General features: G+C 42.0%; 1 protein-coding gene across 1 annotated transcript; it reads left to right on the top strand.

The window, feature by feature from the left end:
- The first annotated feature begins 3,001 nt into the window (after positions 1-3,001).
- On the top strand, positions 3,002-23,521 carry slc22a17 (solute carrier family 22 member 17). The gene is made up of 10 exons (XM_050056359.1): positions 3,002-3,496; positions 5,970-6,524; positions 11,865-11,968; positions 13,601-13,755; positions 14,713-14,878; positions 15,498-15,622; positions 17,989-18,094; positions 18,306-18,529; positions 19,265-19,376; positions 21,323-23,521. The coding sequence occupies exons 2-10, from the start codon at positions 6,048-6,050 to the stop codon at positions 21,597-21,599; spliced, it is 1,746 nt and encodes a 581-aa protein (XP_049912316.1). The 5' UTR covers positions 3,002-3,496; positions 5,970-6,047; the 3' UTR covers positions 21,600-23,521.
- The last annotated feature ends 1,782 nt before the right edge of the window (positions 23,522-25,303 follow it).

Genomic DNA, 25,303 nt, shown 5'->3' with positions numbered 1-25,303 from the left:
TATTACAGCACTTCCGCACTCACATGCTCACAGCTAGAGATACAACTCTGCGGTCAGACGCCTGGCTTTCTTTTCAACATGTTCCCACCACACCTTCATAAAACTTTCCACTGATCGCACCAGCATAATAAATAAGAAAGAGTCTTGCAGTGACAGAAAATCTGCAGTGCTGTAAAGTGCTTTTCATGGCACGCTCGACAAACTGAGGGTAATTCTTCGTCTTAAAAGCTTGGCATTATTCATTTTTCTTTTCTTTTTTTTTTGCGGGTAGAAACTTTAAAAATCCAACTGTCTGATGCAACAGATAATTTACCACAGATGTTCATTAGCTGTAATAGAAAGATATTATCTTGGTGTTTAGAGGGGAAGTGGCAGCCATCATGGTCACACTGTGTGAGTAACACAAACAAACTGTCATAGCAGCAGACATTACCATTAAAAACACAATGCAGTGGTGATTTTCCCTTTAAAACATTTATTTTTTAGGCCTCTTAATGTTAAAATGCTTGATCACTAACAACATTCAAATTTGCTGCAGTGTCTATGTTGTCTGGCTGAAGCTTTTCACTATGGCTGCTGTTACATCCGTGTTAGTGCCATCAAGTGTAGCTTAGGAGTCATTGCCAACTGGTCGGCTGAAACCAGTGGTCAGGTCTTTTACGATGATAATGGACATTATATTGTGTCCATCAAATCTCTTGTTGTTTTCCACCCTAAGAACAAGGTGGATATGCTTGTTATGCTCAGGACTGGTGTACTGGAAGAGAAAAAGTATATCAAAAAACCTTTAGTGCAGAATTAGTATTGATGGTCCTGGCAAAGCTTGTGAATGTATACAGAGGAGGATAGAATAAGTATGTTAGAGGATAAACAAAGGGCTGGTGATGTTGTCCAAGCAGATGACATGTGACATGTCTTATCTGTGATAATGACATTTTAATTTCTACATATTCAATCAAAAGAACAAGCCAGTATCAGCCTGGATCATGGAAGTACAGTATCCGAAACCTGTCTCTTGTGGTGGCCTGTGATTTATGGCTCCACCATGCGGCAGACAACTACATGTAGGCCTTCTGTAAAGATATTTGATACTGAACAGATGTCTCACTCCACCCTTGATTTAGTGTACTTCTTCTGCTGCATCACTTTGTTCGCTGTGCAATTTTCAGTTTGTGTCTGTGACATATTTAAGCTTGTACAAAACTATAACTGCAAATAGTTTTTCTTCTTAGATTGGCAGAGAAATAAAATGTTTTTTTGTTTATTTTAGCAAAAGCTCTCAAAAACCCTTGTAAGGCCTGCTGAATTAGGACTCTTAAGAGTATAAAATCAAATGCTTGACCAACATAAAATGTGAGTTAAACCTAAATAATTAACATATCATATATACATATCATATGGTAGGTCATAGTGTAAGCCAAAATATTGTGAAAGTGGTGGGATTTAATCATTTAGAATACGTTTTTAATACTAATCTAATAATGATCTTTATATCTAATGATATATAGCCAGACACTAGCAGGAAATAATAGTAAAATAATGTATGTTATAGCTAGAATTTGCCAAGGCTTATGAAATAAAATTAAATGTGCGAATCTGTGAATATAGCTTTTAAATTTCATTTAAGACAATGGAAAGAGGAGAGATAGCTGAATGTACATAGTGTTTTGGTAAAAATGTACTACTTGTTCATACAATAATTCATACTGCATGTCACTACTTTCAGTTAACTCTGTACAGGGGTGGAGCCAGATGTTGAGGGGACGGAGGGGTCCAGGGGCATGTTCCCCCAGTGAGATTTTTTCCCATTCGCGGCAGCTGTATAGACTTTTTCTTTTACAGACATTTGAGATAGTGTCTAAAAATATAATTTTCACTCCTGACATGTGGAAGGATGCAAAAATTGTCTGATGTTATTATTTTTAAGTTATATAATACAGGTAGGGTAGGAATTTGGCAGAAACAGCATTCGTAATCTTGAAACATGTTTCTGCTGGAGTAGAGTTCACAGAATTAATGTTTTGCTCACAAATCTGCTACATTTGAATCCATGCCATAAAAATCTTGGCCGCTCTAATGCAAAGGATCCCTGAAAATGCCAAGTTAATATGGTCTTCAATACTCTGAAATGAATATTAGCCCAACAGAAGAACATTCACAGGAGCCCCAGAGTCAAACCACTCGCTTCACCCCTGACTTTGAAGCAGAGTCAACAGAGTCATGGATGGATTACTGAACAGGCCTGCACAGGTTACCTGCGATATGTCACTCAAATTAACATGCACCCACCAGGAAGAGAACCCAAAATGACCATTAAGCGACACAAAATGACCAAAAGGAAACACAAAACAAAACCAAAGAAACACAAAACAACCACAAGGAGACAAAAATGACCAAAAAGACACAAGAATATCTTAAAGAGACACAAAATGTCCTCAATAAGACACAAAATACCTTTAAAGAAAGACAAAACAATGACAAGGAGACACAATATTACCACAAAGCGACAAACAATGACCACAGGGTGGCACATAATGACTAAACAGAGACACATAATGATTAAACAGAGACAGGAAACCACAAAAAGCTGCATAATGATGACAAAGACATGCAATCTCACCTCAAAGTCTGCTGGTCTTGCACCCTTGTGGGAAAGGTGGTGGGGCCTTTTGCATATCTGTGACCAGGGCTCCATTGTCTCATAATCGCCCATGAGCAGAGTCATTATTGCTTTCATAATTTGGGGAGCATAAAAGTTAAATTAACATTTAGCGTCTTTATCCAATATCATGCAAATCAACAATATTTTGTTTTAATAATATAAATGAGAATGATCAATGTAGCCCTGTTGGAACAGACAATAAATAATTGAATTTACAGGTGAGTGATGTATCCTGTCATCATACACGATCTCTGACAGCAGTGAGACGAGGGGACGTCTCTTTGACGATGTTAGCCGAGTTGTGCCGAAGTGAGCCGCCGCCGGTGGAGCTGCTCGTCTCTATAAACAGGCTTCTCCCAATGCAGCTTTCCACCCGCTCTTTGTCCGTCACCGGCTGTGTGACGACGCGTTTCCCTTTAAGATGATGTCGGACACAATTATGCCTTATTTAATTATTTTGTGTAATGTCGGCAGGCACAAACACGGACTGAACAGTAACGTTAACAGTCAGCGACGGTAGGAGAGGAGTGTAGCATCATCTCATCTCAAAGTGGCGGAGGGCTAGCTGTGCTCAGGACTAACACGAGTCCGGTGTCCTTGCCTGTGTCAAAGGCAGGACTGGTGTTTATCAGAGGCTGCAACACTTCTCCGGGACAGACATGTCTTTTTCTGGAGCAGACAAAGGAGACAGGCATCGAGGCGCAGAAGAGACACGGTGAATGCGGTGAAAGTACTCTGTACTCTGTCCCCCCTCTCACCCCGTCATGTTTTGGATGTTTGGGAGAGACACCAGACTGTAGGACTGAGACTCACATTTAACTACATATTAAAAAGGTAAGTAACAGTGTGCATGTGGTTTTGAAGCCATGCAGATGTTGTGATAGCAGCTGTGTGTAGCCAGTGTGCCGGGGCAGGTGTGAGTCCTGTCAGTCCTGTAGGACCCGCCTGGCCCAGCTGCTGCTGCTTCACCCCAACACTGTCATTTTATTCTCCTCACACTGCTCCCTCTTTCATTGTGTCAGTACTTCCACAGAGGCCACTCAGCTCCCGTGTGTAACATTCCCTCCACGTCCTTTCCCCTCTCGTGTAAACGCTCTTATGTAACCCTGTGGGATTCCTTTTTTTGTGCAAGACTTCCTGGCCCTGTGTAAGGAAAACACGGCAATACAGGCTGCTAGAGGAGCACCATGTGCACCGACACAGAGAGGAGGCTGCTGAGGAAAGCACAGGCTGTTCACATTCCAGCCCTCAACTGGGAACACACAGAGAGCAGTCTGTAATACAGAGAGGGAATGGCTCCCTCTTCTCCAAAAACACCCATCATTTCAGGCTCTAATGTTTGGATTTCAACCCACAACCTTTTTTTAACTTTTCCTGTTATTTATAACATTTTTCCACCTCCCCATGTGCCCGCAAGGCTACTGACCGCTACACACTTGACAACAAAATATAACCTTTATTTAACCAGAAAAATTTTTGAAGAGTGTCCTGGCCGACACAGGCAGCAACATACTGTAAAACTTAATTTAATAGCCCGGGCATTCATTTGCTTAAATCATTGAAATCAACAGGCCTATATTTGGGACAGGCCTTTAATTCCTTTCACACAAAACCTTCGCTCAGCAAAGATCAGGAAATACAATCAAATTGTTTATTTAAACCAGTATGAATATCCCTTGCTGCAAAATTAGGTGTCAGATAACATATTGATTAGACTAGCATGGTACGGTGGTGCAGTGGTTAGCATTGTTGCCTCACAGCAAGAGGGTTCCTGGTTTGAATCCAGGGTGGGGGAGGCCTTCTGTGCAGAGTTTGCATATTGGCCCTAAGTCAGCGTGGGTTTCCTCTGGGTACTCCGGCTTCCTCCCACAGTCCAAAGACATGCAGGTCAGGTTAGCTGGTGACTCTAAATTGCCCGTAGGTGTGAATGGTTGTCTGTCTTCATGTGTCAGTGATAGTCTGGTGACCTGTCCAGGGTGTACCCCACCTCTCCCCCAGTGTCAGCTGGGTTAGGCTCCAGCCCCCCCGCGACCCCTAACAGGATAAGCGGTCACGGAAAATGAATGAATGACTGAATAAGTCATTTTATCTACCTCTGACGGACAACACATCAGATAAAGAGAGAGTTATGGCGCTTGAGGATTACGGCACCTGGCACAACACCACTTTATCTTGGTAAAACAATACTCACAACTTGGATTAATTCTTATTCAAAACACAGACCAAAGGAATATGAATAACTTACAGAGTAATCAAGGAATGCACACATAATCTGAGGTAGCCAACCACGCTGATTTATTTATTTTTTATCATTTTATTATTTCAGAACTTCTATCAAAAAAACGAACTCCTTGGCAACCAGACCAGGCATCCAATTGAGACAGGCGATTTTTTTCATTTTTGTTTATTGTACACACATAAATGTGCTGTGTAAACAAGAGAATACCAAATCCTCCTTTGACTGGAGTTACTGAGACTCTTCTCTGTGTTGGGGGTCTTTACATGACAAAGCCTCTAATAAAGCATTGTGTTAGGCCTATAACCGACAGCTTGTGCTTTATAAACAGTGTTATAAAAGATCAGTGGGTCTGAAGTAGGGCTAAAACTAAAAATAATCTTTATGGATTGCTTGGTCTATGAAATGATCAGGATATGGTGAAAAATGTCGGTGGTGATGTCATCAAATTTGTCCAGACAACTGTCCAAAACCCAAAGATTCCTTTAACTTCACATAAGGCAAAGAAAAGCAGCACATCCTCACATTTGAAAGGCTATAATCAGGGAATATGAATAAGGCTATCAAATATTTTAATTAATACTTTAAGCTCTCGTTCTCTAGTCTGAATTAGGTCACTCTTTCTTGTGGATCCATACATAAGTGTAGAGGTATAAGCCTGTATGCCGAGTATGTAAATACTCTCTGGACAGATATTTGCTCAGTATTTAAAATAGTGTAGTCTCACTGTGAAATGTCCCACTGTGTCCCCGCCTACTGTGGAGCTGCTGGACAAAGTGCACCTTTACTGTGAACTTTCACATCAGTGTCAACATGTGGTCCAGCAGGCACCACATAGATGATATGTGTGGTGAACTCACGTGTCTAGTGCTCACAATACCAGGACCCTGATACTGAAGCAGCAAAATGGAATTCAGCCTTTGTTAATTTGATTATTTACACCCACTTTTCCTCCAGTGACATGTCAAACTGTTTTCTGTTGTCTTCTTAAAGGTTTAGGCTGCTCCCTGTCAGTCCTGTGTTGGGTGTTTAAACTGTGGAATAATGCTCTGTATGTCTTCTCTTCCACAGAGCTCTCCCACATCTCTTCCCTTCTTCCCACCATCACGACAACCTCCCCCCACCTCCACCTCCACCTTTAACCTCCCAATGATGACATCCCCAGACTCCCCTCCTCTTGTCTCCCCTTCCCCATGCCCTGCACCCCCTCCATCCCTCCCCTCCTCCCCGGTTCCCTCCTCCCCAGCCCCGTCTTCCTCCTCCCTCCCCGCCCCGCCGTCGCTGCCTCCCACGGGAGAGGTGATGGTGCTGGCTCTGGGCAGGAAGAAACAGAGGGTGCTGATCGCTCTCTCCATCCTGCCCAACCTCTTCCTGGCCTTCCTACTCTCTTCCGACCCCCTCATCACCCTCTCCCCACCCCATCACTGCCACCTGCCGGGGCCCTTACCGTCGCCCGAGGTGCTGAACGCCTCCCTGCCGTGGGAGAAGGGGGAGAGGGCCGGGGACAACGGGGACTTGTCCCAGTGTAAGCAGTACGCCAACGGCAGCCAGTCAGCAGTGGTGGACTGCGAGGCCGGCTGGGACTACAACGTAACAGAGGGGTTGAGGAACAACATCGTTACTGAGGTAAAGCTCCGGTCCAGGATCCTCCTGAGCTCTCTAATTACGGTCCCTGCCTACTTCATTGTTTTGGCTTTCTATGCGAGTGCTACTTTTTTTGTTTATGTATGGATTTAGGGCCTTAAAATGCTGAAACGTTTGTTTCTTTTTTCATCCTGTATTCATCCACAGGAGGGTCTTGCTGAGCATGCAGCCTCGCTTTCTGCAATGCCATGCTAAACTATAATACAGCTGCACATATTTATACCTGTGAGGTGGATAAACAGTGTGTTGGACAGGAGTTGTTGTGAAAACACTTCCTTGTTGGCGCAATCAAGAAATCTCCCAACGTCAGAGATCCTGATACCGTTTTCCTACACAAACCTGTTTGATGTAGATAATGAGCGTGCGCAGTACGTACGTAGAAGGTTGTCACATGAGACTGATGATGAGGTTAATCTCAAGACAGTCTGATGCAGTTGTTCCATACACACCTCTGCTAAACCACAGAGTTACACATGATCCGATAAAACAACAAACAAAGTTCTGTTAAGTTTAAGTTTAGTGTTTTACTCATGTTCACCCACTCACTCTCTGTGTCTTCATGCGGTGTTAGCAAGTACGTTTACCTGACCTCTGTAATCTGCTCCTCATCTCTGCTTCAGGCTCGAGGCTACATTGGTTGCCACTAGAGGTGTAACAATACATTGATCTAGATAGATAAATCAATTCAATGATCCAATATCATTGACATCAGCATCTTTAACATACACCTGTATTTTGAAATTTCCATGGCACGTCTGTGTCACCATTTCCATCTGAGCACACCTTCTTTCTAAGCACTCAAACAGTGCTAGCGGCTGAGCAGCAGGCAGATAATGGTAGGCAGCCATGAGAAAGACAATAAGAATATTTACTGATATCGTCTCGAATTGATTGCAGGACCCTGAACTGAATTGAATCAAGATTTTATCCTGGCAGGCTCTGTGATATCAGCAAATATCATACCATTGTTCAAAGACTAGCCACTACACTCGCATCAGGTTTTGACAAGAAGAACATGATATTTTTGATTCTGCTGCATCAGTTTTGCTCCTTTTTTTTAAACTGTCCACTGTGACTCTTGCACTACTCCTGTAAGTTGTTCATTAGACTTCCATTCAACCATGACAGGAGGTGAGGCCAGGCTAGATAATGTGCGGTGACTCATTCAGAAATATGTGATCTACTAACGTCAGAGTTCAGAGTTTCCTTACATACATCACTCCCTGCTCACAACCAGATTACCACAGACATAAATATCTTTATTTTACAAGACATATTTTTGATATGATTGGCAGCAATTTGTTGTTAATGGGATAAAACATGCACAAATATGAAAATGGTTCCCTCAAATCCTTGCTAATGGGCACCACAGGACAGCAAAGCAGGAATTTGAAAACTTAAATAATCTGTCTCTCTGCTCAGAGGATTTAAACCTGCTTGCCACAACTTTGCATCTGTAACCTTTAAACCGTAACACACTTCTTGCCTTGATCACTGTATTTAAACAACAGACAGGCAGGTTGACGATAAGCTACAGTGGAGGAGGGAATATTTTGTCACCATGATATTAGCTCGCCTTTAAATCGCATTATCTCTCCCAAAAACACCAGTAATATTGACAGGTTTGAAAAATAGCCCTGTATCAATAGTTTCAGGTGGTTTCTTTTCCTGTTATGCTCATAACTGCACAATCAATGCTCTTAGAGGATTACACCAAAAGAGAGAAGAACAATCTATTCAGGTTGCCAGTGGAGCTCGTGTCTGTCAATGAAATTATAGATTTTAGGTCTGTATGAAAAACCTGCTCCTGGCTCTTCCATGCTGCTCATATTTATGAAAGCAACCAGCGTCAGTGTTAAACATGTTTTAACAGGTGGCCAAAGCAGCAGGTAAATGCTGTGTCAATGCGTTAATGTGTCACTATATACACTGCTTGTTTGACATGCATGATCAATGGGGAGGAACATGCATGTCCTCTCAGAGCTGGATGTCATCTAGAAAACACTGAGCTGCTCCTGTTAATGTCTTTAACAGAGCCCAGCCAGCTGCTCTCAGCTTTCCACTCAGGCTGGTCACTCTGTGGCGTGTGTGTCTGTTTTCATTTCTGGTGCCTACTGACTGTGGGAACCACACCCAGCCCTCCAGTCCGTGGCATTAGGGCAGTTCGCTGGTAATCCACCCACACCACTGCAGCGAGCTGAGGATACATAAACGCTGCCAAGGGAAGCATTTAGCAGGAGCATGTGTGCAAATGCATTCTTATAGACATGCACTAAGTAGCATGCTTCAAGTCTCCTCCACCTCCGGCGCTCGTTTTACACACAGAGACGGACGTATTTTGTCCCTTTAGGTCAGGTTTAGCTCAGAGAGTATTTTTTGCTGTCATGATGATCTGTTCCTGCAGGCAGCCTCGCTTTGCTGAGCTGGCAGTCGGGTGAGCAGGAAGCAGGAGGGCCTCTGATCAGCTTCGCCTCTGCCACCAATCAATAAATACTGTGTCACTTCACCAGAGGCAAACTCCACTTAACATCTCTATGCTTGTGGTGGGCTATCTGCGGCCTAATGCACAGACACTTCCTGTTGTTACCAGGGTTGGGCTATATGGTGATAATATGTCATCAGAGTTCATACATTTGTCAACCATGTTGTCATAGCATTGATAAAGTAGTAGCTATACTTTTAAAATATCTGAGTGTGTTAGGCCAGTGGTTTTCCCGCAGCCCTATCAGATGAACTCAAGTACCTCTTCATCGTTCAGAAAATTACATCACGTTACTCTAATGCAGCCTTTAAAACCAAGAAAAGGCAACACTTGTGCCATGTTATGATATCCAAATTCTAAGATGATTTCATTTTAAAATTAATCTGTTGATTATTTTTCTTTGTGATGTCAGGAAATGGTGAAAAATGTAATTTAGAGTTCCCCAAAAACCATGATGACATCCTCAAATATTTTGTGTTTCCCCACATTGTTTTCATGCAATTAAACTGTCAATATTAAAGTTAGTTTGCATTTTTATTAGTAGTGGCAGCAGCGTTATGTCTTGTCCTGGGTCTGACTGACAGTAAAACTGAGAAAACCTGAAAAAGCAAAGTCTCAGTTGAGTTCATCACACAGCAGCAGTGAGGCTTTGTTCAGTCAGACGTGTAAAAGGAGGGAATGTTTGCAACAGGAACATATCTGATTGTTGTCTGAGAGTCATTCCTAAAACCAGTCAGGGGAGTTTAGGAACTCGTTTGTTTGCATTTTACCCTCCTTGTGTTGTCCAAAGCATTCCACCCGTATGAGCACTATGGGTTGCTATGCTGCCCTTTACTCGACTGGTGTGCACTGTTGTGGCTCTGTGCCTCAGCAACAGGACAGCTGATGTTATGTGACAGGCTTTTATGTTTCTGCGCACGGGCTCCAATTATGTAAGGCTCTTTTTATCACCGGCCCTCTGCTCTCCCTCTCTAGATCATTAAAATCATTTTTGCTTTCAGCGGCCAGCAGACAGCGACGTTAGCAGAGCTCAGCTGTTAATGCAAATCAGTGGGTCGGCTTAATGTGATTAAAACTCAGATCTGAGAGCAGATATCTGTTGTTTTTTAACAGATGTGCTGACTTTCCATGTGGATGCACTGTTATGTACCTTCACACAGTAAATACATGCGAGCACGATGTTCACTACTAATAAAAGTAATGCATCGTTATCACCACATACATGGTAGTATTATGAGGGTACATCCTCCTGTGTTTGCACTGTGAGTCTAAATGATCCTATAGTCTCTGTACTGCACCTGTTTTGTAATCCAGGTGTTCACATTAATAAAAGCACGACTGTTATTACATCCACCGAGGACCAGAAGCTGATTCTCTGGCACCATCTCTGTGAAGTAACTGAATAATAATAATAATAATTTGTTCTGTGAATAAATAAAACTGGGCTGCCTCTTGAATCCAAGCAAGTAATTAATTAATTAAGTAAGCACTTTAATTTGCCAAAGGCATCTTTCTTCATGAGTAAGTCAAACTAGCAATCAATGTGAATGCTCAGTGATGTTATAAATTTTTCCTCAGGGCTTTAAGAGATGCAGACGGGAAGGCAACACATTTCAAACTCTCTCTTTGAAGCTCTCTTTGTAAGCAAAGAGCCTTTTGTCTTTTTGTCATCTTCAGAACTAGATACATCTGAAGTCCTGGCAGCCAGGTGTTAGTGAGGTGTGAGCTTTCCACTTTCTTTTGTGTACACTAATATCATTAATGAGTTTATTTACAGTGAACCAGTTTGTCACATGGTCTGCTCTTCAGTCAGGGTAAAAATAATGTGATTTTTTTTAAACACTTTTCATTTAGAGTTTAGAAAACTGTAATATATGTGCCACTTGTGACATATCTTATTACTGATAGTGATAGTCATACTGATCCCAGTTAAAGTTGGGTAAAGTAAAACCTGAGATTTACATCTAAACACATTATACATGTTAGAAAATACTTGTTGAAAACGTGAAAAGACTGGGGACTATATAATACTGAATTATGGAGACCGTATTTCTGTGTCCAGGATTTTTGGGGCGGGGCTAAAAACCTGCTAATGATGCATTTGAGCAACGCAAAGCATGAGCCCTCTCCCTTCATTATATAAAATCTTAATCCATTTAGTTTTTCAGTTATTTGAAAAACTCAATAAAAATTACCTGCAGACTTAGAAGAATGAGGTGTATTTTCGGGCAGGTCAGTGTCCTCTGGCTCCAAATGTGATTCTGCCTCTGGTGGCTCAAACATGTCTGGCTTTACAAATCCAATAAAGCTGTTAGATGGAGCATCCATTGTAGTGCTACAATTAAAAGTGGGTGCAGCTTTCTCACAAGTGGGCGTAGCTTCAGCACATTCAGCAGACACGTTCCCAGTGTCTCACTGACCTATCCTGTAGTTTTTCTTTTTATGTTTTCCTCACCTTTAACTGACAAATCGATGAATTAAAAAAAAAAGATAATGGCCAGAAGAATTCATAATGTTGTTAAGATGCAGCCCTAATATGTAATTTGGGTAGACACTGGGGTCCAAAAGTTATTGTTTAAGTGTAGGTTGGTTAACATTTTATAATTGAAACAATATTCCAGTGTGTCCACATCTGAATCTGTTTGGTAAGGTGTTCCCTCTGTGCCTTGTATCCGCCAACCTGTCTATCACTTCCTAACCCTCCCGTTGCTTCATATATGTGGCGATGTCTGCCTGATGATTTCCTGTTCTCTAACATTTATGTTATTATACTAACCTTAACAGATAACAACTAACAGGTCTGCCCCCCTCCCTCTTTCTCTTGTGTCTGTGCTGTCCAGTGGGATCTGGTGTGTGGTCAGTACTGGTTGGTCCCAGTGGAGGAGGTGTGTTTCATCCTGGGAGTCCTGACTGGCTGTCTCGGCCTGGGCTATGCTGCTGACAGGTAAAGCATGTACGCATGTGTTTCTTGCAGGCTGAAATGGCTGAGACAGTCATCTGCAGAACAGATGAAACACGCAACCCAACAAATTCTGTTAAATGGTTACTCTGCCAATATGGAAAGCTTGTTTGAGGTTTTCCTGTCATGGCATGCCACAAATAACTTATGTGTCATGCAGGACACAGACGCACGCGTTAACGTCTGCCAGTACAAGTAGTCCATCCATCAGCAGACATCTGTGCTGTTAAATCACTGTGTTCCTCAATCTTCAGTCTTTTATCCTTACATTGCAGTTTCACTACCTCACACCCTCCCATGCCACACACAGAGACGTAAACACTTAAACACAAAAAATGCAAAGTTCAGTCAGAAAGGAGGAAATATTTAACACCAGGCAGCCTAAATGTCATTTCATAGTACTCTCTATCACAGTAAGACATACAGATCTGCAAGATAAACCAGAGACTGTGTCACAATCTACAGTTTTCCACACATCAACAATGCATGACATCAACATTAGAGAGTGTACGCCTTTTTTGCGTGTGCATTTATTCTACTGGATCTCAGGACCTCATGCTAAGCAGACTGCATTAGGCACAACCCAAGCACCTCCAGTAATTGGCATAATGGATCCAGCCTGCGTGTGCTCTGTTGTCGGATTGGAAATCACACAGGGGGAGCAGTAGTTTTGGGGAGAATTGTGAGGGAGATGATGCCAGTTTAATCAGCTAACAGCCTTCATTAATTTGCTGACCAATTGAGCATAGCATCTGTTTGTTAAGACTAGTGAATTAGTGCTGCCTCCTGGGAATGTGCAAAAAGAAAAGGGAACAGTGCTAATCTGCAGGTTGGAAACAAAAGTGCTTCACCCGCACACAGCTGAATATTGGCTAATCATCACATTTAGTGATCAGTGATGCTTCAGCCTTGAGCTGCTTCCAGGGTGCATTTATATGTTCTATTTATATTTCTTTCTTTGTGATTAAAACATTTCATTTTCAAGGTTTTGATAATACATTTCAGTTATATATTTGAACAGTGTCTACATGTCCTTCTTAAAAATGTAAATCAGTGAAATCAGGCCTTAAAATTGTGTCAACTTCGAAGTGATGGGCTCTTGTTTCATTAAATTTAATTAGTAATTTTGAATTATTTGTAAATTGCATGAAACCAGTGATGTAGGAGCAACATTAGTAGTTCACAGTGCTGTAAAAGTGCAGAGGTCCCACTGTGGTTCTGTGTTGTATCTTATCTCTCTATATTCACAGTAGACCATTGTCCTATTTTCTGTTCTCGACTCTCTTGCTGTTAATATTTAAAGATGTGAAGTAGTGTTTTTTTTTTGCTCTTGCATTATCAGCACTTACTTTATCATTTATTGCTGTTATACATTGTGGTTTTATGTTTTTATCTTGATTTGGATTTACATTTAATTTGATGTTTATGTATGATAAAAATGACTAAAGAGAGTTTTGGAATAGTAGCTCAATGATATCCCCAATTTATTTCTCTGTATATTGTAGTAGTTTTATTAAAAGCTGAAAGTGCAAGTGATCTTTTTGGGGGATGTAATAACACAGGTGTGATGATGTGCCAGTCAGGGGGTTTACAGTACATGTCTCTGTTTCTCTGCAGGCTGGGCAGGTTCAAGACTTTGCTGACCTCTCTGACCCTGTCCGTGGTGTTTGGGGTGCTGGTGTGTGTCTCTCCGTACCCCTCCATCTTCATCGTCATGCGCTTCTGTTTGGCGGCAGCTAGTGCGGGAGTCTACCTCACTCTGTACATCACTCGTGAGTATTTTTTTTGTTGCCATGTTTGTTTTTGCTTTTAAAGGAACAGTTCACCCAAAATCAAAAACATATTTTTTCTCTTACCTGTAGTGCCATTTATCAAACAAGATTGATTTGGTGCAAGTTGCCGAGTGTCTGAGATATCAGCTGTAGAGATGTCTGTCTTCTCTGTTAAACAATGGCACTAGATGGCACTCAGTTTGTGGCCAAAAAATACATTTGAAAAACTCAACAGCAATGTCTCCTTTCAGAAATCATGACCCGGTTACTCAAGATAATCCACAGACCTTGTTGTCAGCAGTTTCATGTAGGAACTATTTTCTCTCTACCGAACTACACCCGCCAACCATATCACTGCACAGAAGGAAGTGTGCATCTCCTGCTAGCTCACCTAGCACCACTGAGCTAGCTAAGGTCACAGCTCACCCGAAGAGGATTCCATTAATGTTTACATCTCATGAGCCTTTCATCCATGAGTAGATGAACGCTTCCTTCTGGGCAGTGATATGGTTGGCAGATGTAGTTCGGTTGACAGAAAATAGTTCCTACATGATGAAGTAACTGGGTCATGATTTTTGGCGCATTGGGCACCACGAGTCAAGTGCCATCTGGTTCCATAATGCTAGAAAGAAGGCAGATGTATCTATGGCCGATGTCCCCAACACTCCACAACTCGCACCAAAACAGTCTAGACTGATAAAACGCAACACTGGTAAGAGGGAAAATATGAATTTTCAATTTTGGGGTGAACTGTCCCTTAAAGAATGTAGTTAGGCGCAGCAATACTTTGAACTTCATGCTAACGTCAGCATGCTTCACAATAAAAAGCATTATGTTCACGATGTTCACCCTCTTAGTTTAGCGTGTTAGCATGCTGCTAACTGGCACTAAACACAAAGTACAGCTGAGGCTGATGAAACCAGATTTGTCAGGATTGATGTTGTGTTTGACTGTCAGGTCTGGAGCTGTGTGAACCGTCTCTGAGGCTGGTGGTGACCATGCTAGCTGGGCTGATGACTGTAGCTGGAGAACTCCTGCTGCTGGCCGTCGCACTGGGCTGCCAGTCCTGGAGGGGCCTGCTGGGAGCCGGCGCTGCCCCGCTGACACTCTTCCTCAGTTACGGGTATGAGTGTGTGTGTATTTGGTTGCACAGCCACAGTGTGTTTATTTGTTCGTATGGTTTTTATTTTTTTAATTTAATTTTCAGCTTGATTTCCATTTAAGGACTTCATCATTGGCATTTTCTTTTTGTTTAGATATTCTTCCTGTACGGTCACGAGTATGAACATGTGTTTATTTTTCTGCGGAACTGCAGGGACACGAGAGTGAAGGAACCTGATAGTCTTTTGATAAAGTGTCTTGATGCCAACTGACTTGCTGAAAGCTTTGTTGGATCGTATTGATTCCAATCCCCTCGTCACACTGAGCCTTTTAGTTCATGTCAGGATGCATTAGGACCACTTTGTTTAAGGTCCCCAGTCCCTGTAAGACCTCTGTTACAAGATAAGCTTTCATTGCAGTTTCAAAGCCAAATTAACAGAGATTAAAGTATGATTACCAGCAGTGAGTTGCAGGTTTGGAAGAAAAGCTGGATTAAGAAATAAAGAAATGTGCTACCTTGTGACCCACATGGGTTATTTTCCATGCTGAAGGATCAAATATGGGCTTCGTAGTTTTGGTGCTGGGTAAAGGTCAGCAAAGATCAAAGAGTGAGCCGGACTTATGTTTTGTCTGTTCTGCAGCATTCCCGGGGTGTTTCCAGAGTCTCCTCGCTGGCTCCTTCTGTCAGAGAGATCCGCAGACATGAACTCCTTCACCGAGAGAAGAAACTCCAACAGAGACGTGAGGGATGACGAGAGCTTCACAGGTGTGTGCCTACGAGCATGTGTGTGCATATTGTAGATACTTATTGTCTCCCTCAAGATGAGAACAGCTCAGGTTTTTCTGCATCACTGCTGCTGGGTTCAGTTCCTGAAGTCTGCATTATTTATGGGTTACTCATAGCAATGCATTTCAAAACAGGAGTACGTATCACTCACCTCTACCAAGAGCAGGTAATAATGCTCAATTATGATTCATGATTTATTAAAGACACATCAAATTATAATAAAGCATAACGACCTGCAGCTACAAAATCATCTGAGCTGGATAAGTTGACACTCAACGTGTTTCCCAGGTAGAGAGGAGTTTATAAATATCAGGCCTTAAAAGTCATTAAATGGTCTTCAATTTGAATTTGTGACGTCTTAATTGCCACAAACGTTTTATCTAATTTAATGAATCCATCTGTTAATTCCTTTTTGTCAAAATGAGTCGAGGTATTTCGCATTAAATCGCAAAATGTAGATTAACCTAACTTACTCTAATAACCATATTCCTACATAAAACCTACGAATGCTTGTGACCACAGATAAACTTACCTGCAATGCTTGAGTAAGAATTTGTCCAAAAATCAGCCTTAAATTTGGTTTAAAATCTTGATAAGGTCTTAAAAGTCATTAAATTTAAGTGTAGTGATGTCATTGCCACTCTAATAGGGATGCTAATTTAGAATTTTTTTTGGGAGCAATAGCTGACCCTCGTTAACTGATCATTAACAGTTAACTGACAAGTTGAGGGCCTGGACTGAACATTACTTTTGTTTGTAACTTTTAAGATGAGTAGAATATTATTTCTCTGTAGAGCTGCGCATAGTGTATTGCTTCACCCCTCTATGCCCTGCTCTGTCTCTCTCCATCTTGACACTACTGCTGTGGGAGTGTAAGCTCTGCACCAGGGACGTTAAGAGTCCTGCACACACTCAGTGACGTTGGCATCATACAGCTTATGTTACCTAATGGGTGTAACACAGAGTCAAGCCGTATCGGTGTCAGTGCGACTTTGTTGGGGCCCTTTAACAGCTCAGTGTTGAATGTTAGCTGCTGCTGCTTTGTTAGCTCGTGCTAACCCAGCAGACTTTGGACTAACTGCTCTGACATGCTGTAGTCGTCTCCCAAGACAGTAGCAACATCATAGCACTGCCCAGGTGGCTGCGTACGACTCCAGCCATTCTATTTAATAATTATTTTTAACTCTTTAACGGATAGTGTTAATATGTTGAAATTCTTATTCTCAGTTAACGGTTATTTATTAAAATCTCTGTTCTCTACACCTTAAGTTAAGGTTGTTTGCATCGTCTCATTCGTCTCAAATTTGTATATAAACTGTTCTCAGAAGGAAATTTACATGTATTTTGGCATTCATCAATATGTTACTAGCTCGGATATACACTCTGTCATCTTCACAATACACAGATGCCTTTTTAAATCGACTTAATACATGCGTTTCCTACATTTCTTGCATCCCATTCTCACTTAATTGAATCAGGACAGAGAACTCTACAAATGTATCTTCTGTTTGAGAGGTGAGACTGTGAGACCCACGTTACTGACCAAACACTATCAGTGATGGCTGTCAGAATGTACAGTCATTTAACATTTAATATAACACGTACATCACTTAACCTTCTGAGTTTGCTGTTGACTGGTCCAGTTGAGGCATGTCGCTGTCTCCCCTGACAGAGAAGTCTCTCTGATGATACAAGCAATGCGCTCGTCTGCAGCAGAGAGCTGAGACTGGGAAGGGCCTCCTGTAGCTGTTGTGGTTTTTGTGTGTACCTAAGTGTTTTTATTTTGCATCACATTTCATATCGAACCATTTTTGTTGACTTCTTTGAATGGTCCTTACAACAGAAGACACAGCATCCGTTACCTCCTTCCAGGCCTTTTATTTACCTGTCCCTGTCACACTACTACTAACTGAAAAAGTAAAATGTTTTTCTCGACCCCACTTCACCTAAAATAACTTTTGTTTGCTCCATGTTCGCAGGTCAGCAGGTTGCACCTATCCATAGTAATTATGACCTTCATATATGGTGGTCACTGGTAATTTATTAATTGCCCATGAACTGCTAATAAATGCTAAATTGGAAGGTTAACCAAAAATGTTATCGTAAAATCTATTTTTATTAATCCTGGTACAGCTGCAGTATTATGAGTGCCTGTTAAACATCTTCTCTTTGACCAATAGGACCTGCAATATCATCGATTTAACTGGAGTCCTCCTGTATATGTCTTTTTTCAGATAAAAAAAATAGTTAGTGAGCTATTGATTAAAGGAACAACCAGGTCATCACTCTCTGTGCTGTGGAGCTGTGAATTAAAGAGCCTGTTTTGTCCTCTTTGCCTTCTGCAGAGCTGGATTCAGAGCCGGCCCCCTCTTCACGCCCCCACCTGTCCTTCCCCGAGCTCTTCCACAGCAGGAACATCTGGAAGAACATGTGTGTGCTCGGCTTCACCTCGTAAGTCATCCCACACTCTTGGCATTAATTTAGCAACGCTGCAGTTTTGAGTCAGCCCTTTCATTTGCACTTTATTTACAGGAACCGGTCGCTGCTGCAGTCTCATATTTCATCCTCAGAGTGCTCTGACTGATTCTTACTCGTTGTTCTACGCTGAACTACTTCGCTATTTAAAACCGGACTCTTTGTTATTCTGTCCCCCCTCCTTCAGATTCATCTCGCACGGCATTAGTCACTGTTACAGCTCTTTCCGAGGTGATGTCAGAGGCACGGCCCCCAGCTTCTACTGGACGTACCTGCTGTCAGTGTGCGCGGGGGGCGGTGCCTGGCTGTTACTCTGGGCGACTGTGGACAGGTGCGGTCGCCGTGGCATCCTGCTCCTCTCCATGACGATGACGGGGCTGGCCTCTTTGATCCTCCTGGGACTCATGGAGTGTAAGCAGGCTTTACTTGCGGGATATGTTTTTTTCTCTCCGAGTAAATCTAGAGTCAAATCAAGAAAGCTATTAATAGACTTTGCCAACAAGGTGGAAACAGTCTCCCTTCATCTCCCCAGAGGTCACCCCCTGTTGTTGTACAGAACCATTATGTGAGGCTTGTATGAGGATTAAAGGCCTTGCTTCCTCAAATCCCAACTGGAATGGAAGTAAAAGTTAGTTTATGTGATTTTAAGCTCAGTTTTGGTCATATTAGATCATCTATACACCTATGACCTCATGTTTGGCTTGTGCATCATGCAATATGAAACAGATTAAAAGCAGCGGTGTTGATGACAAACCATGTTTCAGGTGTCTTTGTCTCTCCACAGCATGGTGTAGAAACACACAGTTGCCTCAGTCTCAGTCTCCCCCTTGTGGCTGAAATTAAGTATGACACTAGGTTTATGTAGGACACTGCAGTGGCAGCAAAGTCAAAGCTGTGTCAGGTGCTGTGCTTTAATCATGCATCAAAGGCTGAGGGGGCAGTATCACTGGGGGGTGATGGTGTTCCTGCTGACCTCTTAAAGGCACTGCTCTCTGTGTTCACTGTTCATGACACAAGTCTGGAAGTTTCAGAGAAAGGATTATTCAGAAATCTACATTGGAAATCAGTTTATATCAATAGGGCATCATGATATATCATCAGAAAATGTGATTCTGATGCTTGTCCTTCCTTCCTCTGTCTCTTTAGATCTCAGTGAGACGGCCATCACAGTTTTCTCAGTGCTGGGTCTCTTCTCCTCCCAGGCCACCGCCTCTCTCTGCATCCTCTTCACTGCAGAGATCATGCCCACCATCATCAGGTAACACTAACACAGCAGCACTGATTTAAAAAGTTAAAGAGGTCTTTATTTATTTATCTTTGTGCTCATATATTAAACTGTAAGATGTGTCAATATTTGATGAAATGAATCAGGACATGAAAAATGCAGTGAATCAGGAGGGAAGAGAGAGGACATTTCCATCAATATCTATTAGTAATGAAGAGACGTTTCCTGACATCTGAAAAAAATCCTGAATAACTGGGATCACTCTTAAAATTACATGACAGCTCAGCTTATATTCTTTTGGAGATGAAGGAATAAAAAGCCTCATGTTGAGGGAATTTCAGGTTATTTACAGTTCTATGTAACACCTAATGTTTCTCAAACAAATGTTATTAATTTATACTTAAAGGAATAGTTCAACACTTTTGGAAATACGCATGAGATCAAGATCATGATCGATGCCACTCATGTCTGCACAATAAATATGTGGACAGTTTGCGTAGCTTAGCATAAAGTCTGTTAACAGAGAAGCAGCTAGCCTGGCTTTGACTAAAGGTAAAGAAAGGTTTACACTTGAGATATAACATGTTGAAGGTGTACTGTGGAGGAATGGTCGGTTAGTTTTGTAAACACAGCATTTAAACTTGGCCCCTCCTCTCCACACAGCTTGTATGTACACTGCAGTCTACTGTACTATTGCAGGAATGTTACATTTGTTGTATTGGAAAAGGTGACAATCGAGCAAGCTAACTAAGCTAACCATCGACATCTATTTATCTAACAGAAAACAGGCCATCTGTGTGTGTCTGCTAGTAAAATTGAATCCCAGATTCACTCTTGTTTTGGGCACGTTTTCGTAGTTTCCTTTTAACTGTGTGCTGCTACCACCTGGTTGCTACCTTTTTTAGAAGGTCTCGACATCATCTGCATGTTGTTATTGCCTGGTGGCTACACGCCAAGCAAAAAATAAGAAAGTAGAGGCAGAGGGAGGGGTTTCTGCAGATAAATGCACTGCCACACACTTCTAGTGGGTTATGAGTGATGATTGAGAGGGATTACTGTTGTATGAGTCTCTACATTATTTTTAAGGGAAAATCCTGAGACACAACGCCTTTTAATTAGTCAGCTTTGGAGGTGAAGGTAGGCTGTAGGGGGTGGGGGGATCGATACAGCATAGTATCGCGATATATTTTGTGTGGCAGTATCGTATTGATACACGGATTGTGTCAATTTTTTACCACATAAATTGTTAATATAACAAATACAAATTAAACTAATAATAAAATCAATGGCTTTTTCAGTCCACTTGGTACAATTTGCTGTATAAAAAATGATTCAATTGAGATCAAGATTATTTATTTATTTATTGTCCTACAGAGTGAGACATTTGTCTTGGGCCCTACACCCATACTGCAGCCTTAGAAATACAACATACGACATAGTACATAGACAAATTGACATTAAGCGAGATACACAGACTGAACAGTTTTTGGACATAATTTGCAGTTGTCAAAAGGTGATAAATTGCAGTGTATCGCAGGATATGTTATAGCAATGCTCAACGTATCGTAACACATTTAAAACTGCAATAATATTGTATTATGACAAAAGCATCGTGATAATAGCGTGTTGTTTGCTTGTTTTTTTTTTGTTTTTTTACATTTGGACAAAGCAACAGAAGGCATTTTTACACTTAAGAAAAAAAGCTAGCAGCTAATGTTGCTGACAGAGGGAACAGTGCTAACAATAGCAACAGTGCTGACAGTCTAATGGTGATAGCCTGACGGGAGCCACATTGTGGGTGCTATGCTTCCACATCATGGGTCACTACGGTGTTATCAGTGGTAATCACATATGAGCAAGGCGCCAATTAATGGGAGTATTGTTTTTGAGAGATGGGGATTTAAATCGGAAAAACTGAGTCCCATATATGTGTGAAAGTTGTGTTTGTGTGAAATCTGAGGTTTTTTTTGTGTCTTCAGGGGCAGTGTTGTGGGCGCAGTGTTGGCCCTGGGCTGCGTGGGCCGCCTCAGCTCCCCACTCATGGATCTGAGGAACCACTACGGTTACTTCCTGCACCACGTGGTCTACTCCTCTCTGGCCCTGCTGGCTGTGCTGTCCATCCTGCTGCTGCCAGAGAGCAAGAGAAAGCCGCTGCCCCAGACTTTGGCCGACGGGGAGCAGTACAGACGCCCCCCACTGGGCAGGAGGAGGAGGGACAATGTGCCGCTGCTCGCCACGCCCAACCCAGAGACCTAAAAGAGCCCTGAAAGCGTTGGATGGACTGTGCTCAAATCACCCTCTTTGCAGCCAGAACATTTACACCCATCATGTTCATGCAGAGGAGGAGAAAGACAGAACAATATAGAGACAAGGGCTGCACGGATGATTGTGGACGGACGATGAAGGGCGGTGATAAACGTGATTGGACACTCTAAGCTTCCTAACATATCATCCTCTAGTCATTCCAAACGCAGGCGGTTTGGTCGAGCTATCATGTTTCTCCACCATCCTCCATTTCCTGCCATTCAGTTGTGTGTAGATCTGACACACAGTGTTCACAGACACGTCTTCAACTCCATTTCCTCCTGACCAGAAGGCAGGTGATCCCCACCATGTGACACACCAGCATACACTGCTGCACGCCGTCCTCCCGTGCGTCTGTCGTAGAGATGTTAGCTGCTTACTACTGACACTCCAGACCAGATGTGGCTCAGAGAGTAGTTGCAAAGTTATTCCTAGCATTTGTCTTAACCTGCATAGAACGTTTTTTGTCGTGTTTGCTGTGTGCGACAACACTAGAAGTGCTCAGAGGTGTGCAAAATCAAAGCAAACTCAGCTTTGTATACTTTTCTGTGACACCTGTGGTAAAACTCTCCCATGTGGCACTCCAAACAGGGATGGACCACAGCTCTTGAACACATATTGTAAGACTCCATGGAGTGTGGGTGCCTTGTAAATAATCTAGACTTAGTTTCTTTAACTTTTTTGGGGCATCTGAGTTTTGCTAAAGCAGACCCTGTGGCTGGAAATTGTACGGTTTAGTTACGCTATGCAGTGGAGAAGCAGATGCAGAGCACTTTGAAACATTCTTTTGTAAAGATGATGGAGATTAATTTGACCAAGATCTTAAAAAGTAAGGGACAGTTTTATCTACCATTAATGATAATGGGATCAGAGGCTAAAAAGGAAACAAACAAAAATGTGTTCACGTTCAAACTGTTTAAATCCAGTTACTGACTCTGGCCTGGAGCCAGCAATATTTATGTCTTATTTATGTTGTTATTAAGCATAATCAGAGAATTACTCAGAGGCCTAGCATTTTTTAAGTATGAAGCTAAATATTGTTAAATTGGAGATGACTCTGACTCTTGAATAACTGTCACAACATTCCTATCTGCATGTTTGGAAGCACTGAAGGGCTTGTTTTTTCTGTATTTCCTCAGAAGCTTATAGTTACTCAATACCTCTCTAGAAGACCAGTCTCAGCTGTATGAGAATAGACGGGTACGAACAAACTACAGTAGAATTTTAAATGGTGACTTGTATAACCAGGCACATATATTTTTTGTCAGCAGTTAAATGTGGAGGTTTTGAAAGAGGTCATTTGTTATTTTGCCTGAATGTTATTATTGATGCTGGAGGAAAGGGCCCGGTGATTATGCTCCATGAGGTTTGTATGGGAGCTGAAGAGGGCCCCAGAGCTCCAAATTAACCCCCGACTTCCTCAACCACGCACCAAGGATATTATTTTTATCCATGGCTGTTTTATTTTGAGTGTTCCATGTTGCATACGGTTAAATCTTGATGGAGAATTACCAAAGCATGTCAGTTTCAGTGCTTAAAAAAACCCAGTGTTTGTTTACATGCTCAGTAATTCTTTTTCTCATGTATTTGTGGGTGCGTGATATTAAGAGGAAGTGGGAGGTGTTTAATTTGGACTCTGACGTTGAGGATTCACTAAAGAAATTATGACACTCAGTTTTGTCGACAGCTACTTCCTCTGTTCTTTCCTCTGTATGTTGCACTCAACAAGTCCTAACACTTGTACACTGACAATTATTATCACTATGGTTAACTTGGCTCGAGTAGTATTATGTCTGACAACACTGATGATCTGTTCAATGATGAGTGTGATGCAGTTAACTCTATACCCTGATTTAATGTAAAATAAAACTGGTTAAATTACCAAGACATGTGCAGGTTTTTTTTTAAGTTGTCATGGTATGAATTATTGTGAGGTGCTGACGTGGACTTTGACATGCATGTTTCAGCGTAATGAAACATAATTTCAGCTTCATTAGTTGTAATTTATGTGTTTTTTGTGTGTGTGTTTTTTAGGTTTTAAGATGGATTTACTTTTAGATGTGGAGTAAAACTTAACCTCAGAAACAGCAGGTAAGTTTATCTACATGAGACCTGTATTTAATATTAAAGGTTCAGTGTGTCGGCTTTAGGGGGATATATTGGCAGAAAGGAAATATAATATAACAAGTATGTTTTCTTTAGTGTTTATTCACCTGAAAATAAGAATCATTATCTTAGAATAAGCTTCAAGGAGGTTGCTATGTTGCTACGCCATGTTTCTACAGTAGCCCAGAATAGACAAACCAAATACTGGCTCTAGATAGGGCCGTTCGCATTTTCATGTCAGCCACCGTAGTAAGAAGCCCCTCCTCGATGAGAGCATTGGCAAAGCGCAGACTGCTTTATTTATTTATTTATTTATTTATTCCCCTCCAAGAATTGCCACGTTTACCTGGCGGAGGGGTGTGCGTGTCCCCGGGTCCTGGGAGCTGTGTTGTATGTGTGGAACGCCGAATGGACCAAAACGTCTAATTCGACATCAATCTTAAAACGTCAAATTTTGTACCTCTTAAGACGACAGAAAATGCCGAGTTAAAACGGCAGTTTTTAACGTCTTAGGATGTTTGGTCAGTTCCTATTGGTTTGCATCAACGTACCCACCCCCTTTTGACGTAAGGCTTCCATGCTTCATCCTCCTTTTGACGTAGCGGCTGCATTGAGCTGTACGTATGCCTTTGTTGTGGTCACGTGGTCTCTTGGTAGAGAGTGCGTTTTGCCTACATACCTGTGACATGTCTTATGATTAGTATTTGGGACAGTCCATTTCTATGAGGGTGGTGTGCCTGTAATTTTGAACTCTGGTGGCTGAGGAGAGCAAGGAGTGGCGTCCAGAATCTTTGTCAACAACTGTGGTCGTACATTTACTGAATGTACCATCGGATGACCAACAACTGGCTATCAGTTAGCAGCGTGAACAAGCAAAGTTACTTAGCTAACTGACTATTTAGGCCCTCAGATGGGTCTCCCTGGACGAAGTGGTAGCACCCAATTAAACTGACATATTAACACAGCATTTTCTGTAGTCTTAAGAAGTACAACATCTTAAGACGTTAAAAACTGACGTTTTAACACGGCATTTTCTGTCATCTTAAGAGGTACAAATTTAACATCTTCAGACGGATGTCAAATTAGATGTTTTGCTCCATTCGGCGTTCCATATGTATGGGGCTAATAGCCCCTGGTAGGGTCTCCCAAGATAAAGTGCTCCCAGCTGAGGGGCCAGACTAAGAGCGGTTCAAGAAGACCACGATGAAACAGCACATTTGGGGAAAGAGTATGGGGCCCCCCCTGTGGAGCCATACCTGAATGAATGACATGGAGCCACCACCTTGTGGGCCCAGCACCTGCAGGGACTGGCATCAGCATTCACACTACCTGAACGTCTGGATCCTATTTATTGGCTAGTGTCATGTCTGCCACACGCCAAACGGTGTCAGAGAAACACTGACTTGTAACCTGAAACTGCTTTATTCAGTGTTTATACTGGTCTAAATCACTGAGTCACTTTGTTTAGGAGATGAGGGGACCTCTGCGGATAATTCAGCTAACGCTAAAACCTCTTAATCAGTGAACACTGATAAAATAATAACTGGGAG

This window comes from Epinephelus moara, chromosome 11 (genome assembly GCF_006386435.1).
Source record: "Epinephelus moara isolate mb chromosome 11, YSFRI_EMoa_1.0, whole genome shotgun sequence".
In the NCBI taxonomy this organism is placed as follows: domain Eukaryota; kingdom Metazoa; phylum Chordata; class Actinopteri; order Perciformes; family Serranidae; genus Epinephelus; species Epinephelus moara.
This window is presented reverse-complemented; position numbering and strand designations above follow the sequence as displayed.